Raw genomic sequence first — 11843 nt, 5'->3', positions numbered from 1 at the left:
CACAGTTGTGTTCCAGTTCAAACACTGCTATTGTGACACACACTGGAACAGTAGATCAAATCTGGAGGATCTGGCAAAGCTAGTTACAACTTCACCAGGCAATTCAGCAAACATCTTTAGATTGATTTTGAGGCTGACCTTAGTATGAAGCAGTCACTTCAGTAACCAGGGGGGACCTACAGGGTCATTTAGTCCAACCCCCTGCACAGTGCAGGAAATTCACAAATACTCCCCCCCCACACACACACACACACACTCAGTGACCCTTGTTCCATGTCCAGAAAATGGCAAAACACCATCAGGATCCCTAGCCAAACTGGCCTGGGGAAAATTGCTTCCTGACCTCAAAGTGGCGATTGGCATTACCCTGGGTGTGTAAGAAGGAGCTACAAGAACTAAGTACTGATGTGACACTTCCTGCCCTCTCTCTCATGATCTGCCTAGGTTCACAGAATAAGCATTGCTGTCAGATGGCCATCTTGCCTCTGCTTAAAAAACTCCAAAGAAGGAGGGCCCACCATCTTCTGAGGAAGCTTGTTCCACTGAGAGACTGCTCTGTCAGGAAGTTCTTCCTAATGTTTAGCCAAAAACTCTTAATTTCAACCCACTGGTTCTGGTCCGACCTGGGGCAACGGAAAACAACTCTGCACCATCCTCTATATGACAGCTCTTAAAGTACTTGAACATGGTTATCATATCACCTCTCAGATGTCTCCTCTCCAGGCTAAACGCACCGAGCTCCTTCAACCTTTCCTCATACCTTTCCTCCAGTGGGCATTGTCACTCATGGAAGTCTTCCATGAGTGACGATGTGACGATGCCCACAAATCTAAACATAACTCTCTATTGGCATTCATACAATTGCCATAGTCTGGTAGGTTTAAGGGGTGTTACTAGCAAAAAAAGGCCGTTTCTTTTGATCACCCCTGACCTTTTCTGCAGCATAGATCAGAAGGGTTTTATGACACCTTTGGTGATCCGTATGCAGGCACTTTGGAGTAGCCCAGTTTTGCTATGGCCTGTGGCTTCCATTTTGGGCCTTTGTTGTCCATGAAAATACTCTAGAAATTCAGAAATAACTGACACTGGTTACTTGTCCATATGACACCACCTATCCCTGATCAGGATGCTGAAAGCAGAAACATGGAATTTATTTCATAACAGCCTGCCTGGGACTGCAACATTTCCATGCTACATTCAAAGAGTCCAGCAGTAAGGCTGTATAAACATGTCCTTGGCTAGGAAGTGGCCAGTTGACTTCACTGAGAGTTTAGTGGTACCAAACTGGCTAAAGTGGTATTATTCATTCATTGATAGGCTTATGCCACTCTGTCTGGAAACTATTGTAGTGCATATCCCAATGGGCGAAGAAGTCCTTCCAGTCTTAAGAACTGAAATATATAATGAGCTGATAATAAAAAAAGGTTAAGCTTCAAGTAATGCAGATGTCATGGGACAGTATCTTTGCCCTATCCATGACTTGCACCATGTTTTGTTTTTGCAAAGTGCTCTTTGGATTTCTGCATGTCTTTAAGTTTATATTCTCTGATCTGTATCCTTCATTTAGAAAACAGAGCTCAACACAGCTGAACAGAAGCTTGCATCAGAAAGGAGGTTGGCACCTTAGAAAGGAGGCACTGCTTTTTCCCTCCTCCGCTTTTGGAGCTCTTGCATTTGCAATGGAAGCGATATCCAGCTCCTCTGGTCTCACATGCTGGTCACGTAAATGACTGCAGGAGAACAATTCTTTTCAGGCCCCAGTTGTGTTGGTACTTCTGCATATTTGACCCTGGAAGGCTTCTCGGGAGTTGGTTTGTGAGCCTCTGTCAATTTGTTCTTTCCCTCCATGGTGCAAAAGCTAAAACCCATGAACAGAGCTGCTGACACCATGAAGAAGCTGGAAGTGTAGAAGACATAACTAAAATGTCCTGTAAGGTCCACAAGAAGACCTGCAAAACAAGAAGTTCAACGATCAGAAATAGTTAAGATGTCAGTGGTGGCCAAACATTTTGCTCCAATCTGTGTTCTCCAAAGTGCACTGTTAACTACCATCAGGGCTTTTTTTCAGGGGGAATGCCGGGGAACGGAGTTCTGGAACCTCTAGAAAATGGTCACATGGCTGGTGGCCCCGCCCCCCTGATCTCCAGACAGAGGGGAGTTGAGATTGCCCACCATGCCACTGAGGGGCAATCTAAACTCCCCTCTGTCTGGAGATCAGGGGGTGGGGCCACCAGCCATGTGACCATTTTCTCTGAGGGCAACCCACTGAGTTCCACCACCTCTTTTCCCAGAAAAAAAGTCCTGACTACCATATATGGATGACCTCATTCAGTACAAAATAAAGATGCCTATATGGAGAAACCTCAGGAGCATGCCACCCCCTGAAATTTACACTGAAAACTTGTTAGTATAATACAAAAATTCAACTGCTATGGCTTCCACCAAATGATCTCAGGAACTGTATTTGAGAGTACAAAGAATCCTTAGAAATCTCTGGCCCCACTCTTTCATAGAACTACAGTTTCCATAGAAGAGGGAATGACTATTAAACCACTTGAAACGTTTGGTTTATATATGCCCAAGTTCACATGTCTCAAAGTAATTAGTCTTCACTACAAGGGCGCTGACTGCCATCAGTAACCTAGAGACGGGTGTTGCTTTGAGATTATACAGCCCAGAGGACTGGGTGGAGGAGTGGTTCCCCAAACCCCTGCTCAGCCAAGGCATTGCCGTGTGGACATAAGCAAATTCCATTCTCTTTGTTCCTGGTTCTCTAGCTGGAAAAAAAGGATAACGGTACTTATCTCATGGTATTATTAGGGTGCTAGCTATAAGCAAAATTTGCTATTTTAGGAGTCTTAGGATGTGGTGGGTTTGATAATCTTTAGCTGCATTTAAGCATCATATATAACCACAGTTCAGGAAAAATGTGTATGCGCTCAGCTTGTCGCCAGGCCTACCCTTTTGCCCCTTCCTTCCCTCTTCCCTTGGTAAGGGGCTGTGCATGTGTGTGTGTAGGGAGGAAGTACCTCCGTTTGACTTGCTTGCCTGCATTTGTATATCATGGGTAATCAGAAGTAAATGTTTAACTGCAGTTCTCAATGCAAGAAAGGAAGAGGGGGAGCTAGGACCACACACAAGCCTGGCAGCAAGCCGGATTGTACTCATTTCCCCTTAAACACAGCTAGATGCTTTTAAATGTTTTATATGGAATGTTTAAAATGTTCTTAATGCTGTTATCCGCCCTGAGCCTGCTCGCGGGGAGGGCGGAATACAAATACGATAAAATAAATAAATAGATGTGATGGCTTGAATACAGCTTGCATCAGTGATTCTCAACAAATCTGGAAAGCTCTGTTTAGGCCTCAGTAATGTTAGAAATCCTCATGTAGGCATGTTGAACGTTGTTTCCACTTGTACCAATCCCAGTCCTTTCCTACATGTCCTTTCACACTTTCCTTTTCAGCCTTCTCTCTTTCCTGCATTCCCTTTATTTTTCTATCCTTTTAGTAGCTTCCCCTTGATTCCTGAACTAACTACTAACCTCTCTGTCTGTGGAACAAGAAAAGTATTTAACTATATACCAGTCAGCTGTAGTTAGGGTTGCCAGCTTCCAGGTGGTGGCTGGAGATCTCCTGGAATGACAACTGATCTCCAGGTGACAGAGATCAGCCCCCCTGGAGAAAATGGCTGTTTCGAAGGGTGGACTCTATGGCATTATACCATTCTGAGGCCCCCTCGCCTCCCCAAATTCCACCCTTTCCAGGCTCCACCCCCCAAATCTCCAGGAATTTCCCAGCCTGGACCTGGCAACCCTAGCTGTAGTTCTAGGCATCAAGCAGATTCAGAACTTGAAATTCACATAGTTCAGATGTGCAGGTTGATTAAGATGCCGCTGGACAACTGTCCACACAGGCGATGAGATCCTGGGCTTGCACAGATTGTGCAGTGAATGGTAGCCTTCTTCCATTTACCACAGCAGGAGTGCTGTAGAAATAATGCTTGCTAAGCCATAATTAAGATATAGGCTCCATGTTTAGATGGCTTAAGAAGGATGGCAAATAAATGCATAATGGACGGACCTTTCAATGGCTACTAGCCATGGCTGATTAAAATGGATCCTTTATATTCAGGGGCAGCACCAAGGGGCTCAAGCCTGCTTGCCATCTTCTCAGGAGCATGGCTGACATTGTTGGGCTAAGAGGACTACTGTCCTGATTAAAGAGGGCAATTCTTTTGTCCTTATGCCTTTCTACAGAATGTTCTCTGTCTACATGGTTATGAGCGTCCTACAATGAATTTTGGAAGCTGCTGCGTGGATCAATCAGAAAGCATTTTCTCCGGAGGCTAGAGAAAAGATGCTGCTGGCCTCCAACTCTCCTCCTCTTCCTACGCTTCCCAATCTACTCCAAAATACCTAGATCTTTTATCCCCAGTCCTAAAAATGTTATGAGATGCACACCCGGGAATCTAGACTACTTTTATTCTGGGTTACTTGGCATATGTGGGTTTAGGAATGACAGCAGCCTGAAGAAATGTCCTGCTCCTTTAATACAGGCGTAATGTTTGAAATGGGCAATTGAAGCTTTTCATAACATGTTGATAAATAACAGCCGGTTAAGTCTCTTAAAGGGACAGGAACTTTTTCCAAGCAAGTTGTTAGCAACCCTACTTAGATTCCACTTTCAACAACCAGATGACAGATTTCCCCTGTAATTTGTTCATTAGATTATGCCTCTAATTCTATACAAGTATCATATAGCAAACTGTTTCTCAAATTCTATTCAAGCAGAGAACGTTGTCTGCTTCCGGTTTAGAGCAGAACGCAAACACTGAAAGATCTTAACATCTGGTTTGGTGCAAGCCATTTGTCATCTCCTTCCTGTGCCTATTTTTATATAGTCTTGTTTCTCCTTTCCACTGCATGATTGCTTGCCCAGCACAGGTTCAACTCTGTATTTTTTAAAAAGGGACCAAAAAATGCGTGTCTGGAATTTGATTAGTCATTTTGTTTGCTCCCAAGTGCCTTGAAATTCTAACTCTGAAAGGTCATAAAGAGGGCAGCTGCCTGTTTGATTAAAATACAGGACATCTAACATCAAAGAAGCCAAGCGTTTGGGAAATTAGTCACATTATGGCAGCCATATTCAGAGGACGTAGAAGTAAAAAATAAAATTCTTCTGTCACTTTAAAAATGTGAGTTGGGTTCTTTAATATCAGAACCAAACTGTTTTTCTCTCCATTCAGTTGGGACTAAATTCTCAAGGATAGCGTGCTTCACCCAGGGATTCTTTCCAAGTGACACATGGGTATTTTAAAGGTGCCGGAACACCATTTCGGGGCGTTCCAGCTCAAAAAAAGCCCTAGTAACAACAAGTGAAAAATTCAAGCTGGAAGTGAGGAAATACAGACCACTTTCACGATTGGAACCTAGACAGGAGAAAATGTTTCAAACAGCAGACTCTAGCGAGGTAAATGCAGGGTTTGGGGTGGGGCAGGATTATTCACACTCATTTTCTTTCAAAACAGTTGCATACACACTCATACGTACTCTCAATTTACACATTCATGGGTCAACACCATGTATATTGGGTTCTCATGTATTCCTCCCAACTTGCCCTGCCAATGGGGACAAGTCAAACCTTTGCCCCTGCCTGGCAGAAGCATCCCCGGAGGCTTATATGCAACCAGAAAGGTCTCCACAACCACTGTCGTGACACAGTGCCTGGCAGACAGCAGAAAGACTGCAGAGAAAAAACAGCCCGGACAATCCTGATTGGCACAGAGGATGTGCTAAGAGCACTGGTTAGACCACATTGCTGACAGTCATGTTTCTGCTGAGTCACTCTCAACCCTCACTGACCCACCCACCTCCTGCTACCTAGGGGGGAAAAAGTCAGATAGCAAGATGCCAGGCTAATGGATCGGTTGGAAGGTTTCCAACAGCTGCTGAAAGTTGGAAAAAAGATCTGTACAGATTTGATATTGGTGTTGTGAATATCATAAAGTACTTGCAGTGGGGTATACCAGAAACCATGTGCCATGTCCCCTCTCTGACCTGCCCAATGACTCTGACTTGGAGGGCTTAGAGGAAGAGCCAGGGAACCAGGAGGATCGGGGAGGTCAGGGAGGGCCTGAGGATGTAAAGGCACCTTCTGATCATTCTCCAGCAGTGCCAGAGGCCACCCTGCTAGAGCCTGCAAGTGAGACCTGGCCTCAGAGATAACCACTAGGCGGCCACCACCCAGAGTGTGAATCCAGGCCTGTAGCCCCTCAGGACCTGTTCCCACTCCATAAGAGTGATGTTGGCAGAAGATCCAAGGGCAGAGATAGAACAAAGGAGGCCAAGTGGCAGACTGGCAGCATGCAATCCCGGCTTGGATCCAGAACAGGGCTCTGAAAGTAGTGGTGTTTCACAGGATCCTGGCCAAAGCACAGCTCAGTCTCAGGAGCCTTTATACCGGCCAGCAGGTGCAGTTGATTCTCTCTCAGTTTATTCAGGCTGAGACTTGAGAAGGCTGCATTGCTGGATCCATAGGTCCACTAGGCGCAAGACCTGCGCCCCATCCGCCAAAGCCCAGTATATGCTCCCGAGACCTTACTCTAGAGGAGCCTAAACCCAGTCCATCTGCAGAGTGCAGGACACCTTGGAGAAATGATTCATGTTTGTAAACAGACTTTACAGAAGGGGGGAAAACGCAAAACATGAGAGGTGCTTTCTAAGGAGCTAACTACATACTGGCATGTATTCAACCATCTCCTCCACAGAGCGGGACTTTCCCACTGCAGGCCATGGCACAAAATTTTGTTCATGGGGGTCTGCAGACCCTCAAGAACAGCACAGAGAGCTGCTGTAGCACAGTGGTTCAGCTGCAAATCAGCACTCTACTGGTTCGAATCCCGCTACTTACATGAGTTCAGCAGGTGGCCTTGGGTAAGCCACTCCTCTCACCCCCAGGCCCCCAGCTCTATTGTGGGGATAATAATAATGCTAACTTGCTCACTGCTCTGGGTGGGGCACTAATCTGTCTAGAAGAGCAGTATATAAGCACAGTTGTTGTTGTTAAATGCAAGGGCCCTGCGTTAGGACAAGGAAATAAGCAAAAATCACTGTAATCTCCACAAATAGAAATGCCATTCTGTAGGAAGAACTAGCATCGTGGGATGTATACATACATATGTTAAAGCTCTGGGAACAACTGAGATCAAAGAACCTTTCCCTGCTTCCAATGACCTTTCCCCTTGCAGGGTTTGTATAGTAGTCAGTGGCTAGAATGTTAGATCTGACCAGGGAGATCAGGATTCAGACCTCTACAAGCCATGGAGATTACTGGGTAACCTCAAGCCAGTCACCGCATAGTCTGCCCCAGTTTGTTGTGAGGATCAAATGGAATCCTCCTCATTTTCACAGACCTGAGCAACTTGGAGGAAGAATGGATATAAATGTGAGTAATAATAATATGAAAAGAAACATGCACTGTAAAAGGTATCAGAAGTGCAGTTTGGAGGAAGAGAATGGCAGGTGCAGAAAGGAGGGTCACTCTTAATCTTTCCCTGTCAAAGTTGTTGTCTAAGAAGGTAATGGGCTTAAATATACATTGGGCTTAAATATACATGGGTGCATGTAGATAGCCCTGGAACCAAACACCAACACTAGCAAACAGAAATCAATATGGAATTGTTCACCACCTTGGGGATCCTGTTTTTGGTGGAAAGGTGGCATGCAAATGTTTTAAATAAAATAAATGTATTTTGCCAATATTTTAATGTGGTATCTAAAATCCCTGTTTTATTTTAAAAAGAAAAGAAAAGTCCATTCCCAAGCTTCATGATTCCTTACGGGAAAATAAGCATCTGGCTAGTGTCTGCTAAAAACTGAGACTCCACAAGCTTTTATCGGAAGGAAGAAAGCTTGTAGTGCACCTTGTGTTGATTTCTGCCTTTCCCAAACAGCTGTGGGGAAAGTGTGCAAGCTTTAGAGTTTCACAGAACTCTGCACTTTGCTTAATGAAGAGTTCTGTAACACCTACATTGGTTCAGTAAAAGATGTATTCCAACTGTACCTCCTGTCATTTATGAATATCATGACATCCACCAAGTCTCTTCATGCCAATCAATATCCATCAGACTTGCTATACAGGTGTGCAATTGTGAAAGGCAAACACCTGCACTGGGCCAACAAGAAGCCAGGACAGAGGACTTTAGTCACCACATTTCTTGCTCCCCTCACTTCCCAAGCCTCCTTGGTGCTATCAGGTAGGATCAGAGAGACAAAAGAGCTGGTCACAGACCCAAAATGGAAGTTCCACCCCTGTTCCTATCAGCATCCTGTCAAGTAAAAAGAACAGCTGTTTAGAGATGGGGCAGCAGGAGGTTTGAGGACTAGAACTGAACACTTTGGAACTGGAACCAGAGTAACGACACCATCCTTTCATCATGTTCCCCATTTCCAGGGATCCACCACTGAAGAATTCCATCTCTTTCGTACCGACATCTCACCGAAGCAAATCTCTGGTACTCCATCAGTCAAAAAGAGCTCTGCACCATGCTCTGCATTTTTACCATTCTATGAACTGCATACTGATGTGGATTTGAATTGTAATTGCAAACCAATCTGGCTGAAAAGTGGAGTATAAATCTGATAAGCAAATATTGCTCTTTAATTTCTCCCCTACCACAAACCCAGTCCTAGTTTTAAATTCCAAATCTGGCAAGGGCTCAAGACTCAGAAAAGAAATGAACAAGTAAAAAGTAGTTGATTATGACTAATGTATGTAACTTATTCTGATCACAGAATCTTAGTTGCAGCATTCCATGTCCTTTAACACAGTTATGCAGTCTGGAAGTTCTTTGGGAAAACGCTATTCAGAAATAAGGGATAGAATCTCACATACATTCACCATACTTATTGAACCCATTTTCCGATTCAGTTTACACCATACATGCACTCCAACCCCTTCACATTCATGTACACAAACTACTTGCATATATATAAAAATCCATTCATCCAATTCGTTTTTGTGTTCATGCATTCCACTTATGCACTTAATTAGTGCACGCAATAGGCGCTCAGTGCTGCCTCCCTGCTTCTTTGCACCCCTTTCCACTTATAGGATGAGACTTCCTTGACATCACAACAGCATAACAAAGGGTGATGGGGGATGGGACAGAATCATTGCTTTGAGTTCTATACATCTTCAGAATTCAATTTAAATTAATTAGACGTATTGCTTCTTTTGCATAATTGCCCTGTAGGATAGGGATTATTTAGAAAAGGTTAAGGAAGTATAGATGGAGGTAAGGAGAACAGGGATATAGGAGGTACTACAGTGAAGAGAAAGAAAAAGGCCATGGTCCTATAGCCAATGGGAAAGTTGGAGCATGGACTGGTCATTGAAAAAAGCTATTTGCAAAATTGTCAGCCATGCTCATTTCCTGATGAAAATGAGAGCAACCTTTGGGGCATTCCTAGCTATAGTAACTTTCCTCCAGGGAATTCCGTAACACCTGTAACATCAGACTCATATCTTACCTGCAAGAGGGGGCCCAATGAGAATGGTGATACTCTCCAAGATGGTGAAAAGGCCCAAGGCACTGGAGAACCTGTCCATTTCTACCACATCCATTAACACCTGGAAGATAAGTGCACCAAGGACACTCATGGAGATACTGTACACCACACAGTAGAGGACTAAAATGCTGTACTCAGCTGAGATAGTACAGATGAGATTGCTCAGGCCATTGAGCGCTGCAGCCACACTGAAGAGGTAGATCCGCCGGCCAGTGAAGACGCGGAGGCCCGAAAGCAGGCCTGCCATGGGGCGCATGAAGATGTTAATGAATCCAGTGATGGAGATGAGGAGGGCTGCCTTGCGCTCCTCCACTCCATTCAAGATGGCATAGGGCACCAGATAGATCATAGGCAGCACAAAACCCATCACCATCCAGGCCACTCCAATTGTGTAGATCCGGTAGCCTTTGTTCTTACAGAAGACATCAAAAGCCAGGTACTTCTGCAACGTTTGGATGCAAGCATCACACCTTGACCGATGCAGGTGCACCTGCTGATCCAAGGCGTTTCCATTGGATAAATGTACATCTTCGGCTAAATGTCCAGGACCAGACTTCAAGGATGGGGCAGGCAGTTTGACTGGTACTGGTCTCATCACAGCCCCACAAACGCAGCAGTGTAACATCACTCCACCAAACATGAAGAAAGTGTTCCTCCAGCCCATCTCATCAAGTAAGTACTGGGAGAGCAGAGGCCACAACGTGAAGCCCATGGAGACACCAGTGGAGGCCAGAGCGTTAGCCAGAGCTCGCCGGTGTATAAAATAAGAGCCAAGCACAGTGACTCCCGCCTGGAAACTAAAACATGCCCCTAGGCCTTTAAAAAAAGAAAAAAAGAGATTTGATAGAATATAAACTTGCAATGCAGGAGTTTGCTTAGAAACCAGGATGCCTTTCTACCTTAGCATTGGTATTCTGCCCCCACCCCAATTCACCCATATAGAATGAACCTGTTTGCTTCTCCCTGCCCACGATTAACTCGATCGGTTGTGATATTTGTTATCTGTACAAAGACATGGAATCCAAAAGTTGATGTTGCATCCAAGCAAGTTCTACACATCCAACTCAGTGGAGTCTCATTGATAATTCCACGTTCGTTTTAGCCACTGCTAGTCTAAAGGGTTAATATGTAATTCATGTTGATCTAAGGTTGTGAATGTTATCTTATATTCAGTGTTACTACCTTTCTCAAGTTAAATCTGTTAACAGCAAAGCAAAAAGAAGTCTAACAAGTTAATTTTGGCAAGAGCTTCCATTGACCAGCAGATGCATGAAAACATTACCCTCAGCTGGTGGATGGAAAGCAGGGCTCATTTCGAGGGGGAACGCACAGGAACGCAGTTCCGGCAGTTCCACAAACAGATCACATGACAGGTGGCCCCGCCCACCTGACAGCCATTTGGGGCCTGTTTCGGCCTGGATTGGGGCCGAAATGGCCCAGATCGGGCCTCTGATGGGTGGTGGATCACTCTCTTGCTCAGCAGGGGCCCAATCCTGACCATTTTGGGCCCCTTTTTGACCATTTTCAGCCCCTTTTCCCCATTTTGGGCACAATTTCAGCTCTGAATGGCCAGGATTGGGTTCAAAACAGCCAGGATAGGTGATGTCAGGGGGCGTGGCATATGCAAATCAGTGATGCTAATGACACACTTCCAGTGATGGCAAGAGGCGTGGCATATGCTAAAGTTAAGCTAATGAGTTCCTCCAGCTCTTTTTCTATAAAATGACCCCGGATGGAGAGAGACTGGCATAGACAAAATAATTAAACTGTAAGGTCAAGAGGCAATGGAACCTTCGAAGTCTTTGACTTTGTAATGAAAAGCTCAGATGTATACAAAATAAACATAGTGAGCTTCCGGTTCACTGCTGTCTTTGGGAACCTGCCTGATTGTACTGATAAATATAAATATATAAGTACATTCTATATACTTCTGTTTATTGCTTGATAAGTATGATCAATATGAACAGAACAGTTCATTCTGTGATCATGCTTTTCAAAAATTAGTAAATATTTCCTCTTTTTCTATGTGGGAGTTATCAGGAATGGAACAAAGCAAGGCGTGAAAGAACTGGCAGCCACTGGAGGCAGTTTCAGCTGCTTTGAACTTCCTCTGTCTGGCTATTTTGAAAGCAATGGAGCAGTCATAGTAATAAATCTAAGTCTAATCTCCCTTTCATTCAGTCAAATAATGTGGAAAGAAGGTTGCCCCCTGACTAGACAAAAAGCCCAGTGGTTTACTGAACTGTGTTGATAGTTTTGTCACAACTTTTAA

At 44.5% G+C, this 11843-nt stretch overlaps 1 protein-coding gene across 1 annotated transcript in view; it reads right to left on the bottom strand.

The window, feature by feature from the left end:
• Positions 1–237: 237 nt before the first annotated feature.
• Positions 238–11843, bottom strand: part of SLC16A5 (solute carrier family 16 member 5) — a 30470-nt gene continuing 18864 nt past the window's right edge. Inside the window, exons 4-5 of the mRNA XM_054978802.1 lie at positions 9533–10387; positions 238–1949 (exon numbers count right to left, since the gene is read on the bottom strand). Of these exons, the coding sequence (XP_054834777.1) occupies positions 1708–1949; positions 9533–10387 (1097 nt within the window). The 3' untranslated portion in view covers positions 238–1707. The remainder of the gene's footprint in view (positions 1950–9532; positions 10388–11843) is intronic.

This window comes from Eublepharis macularius, chromosome 4, assembly GCF_028583425.1.
Source record: "Eublepharis macularius isolate TG4126 chromosome 4, MPM_Emac_v1.0, whole genome shotgun sequence".
In the NCBI taxonomy this organism is placed as follows: domain Eukaryota; kingdom Metazoa; phylum Chordata; class Lepidosauria; order Squamata; family Eublepharidae; genus Eublepharis; species Eublepharis macularius.
This window is presented reverse-complemented; position numbering and strand designations above follow the sequence as displayed.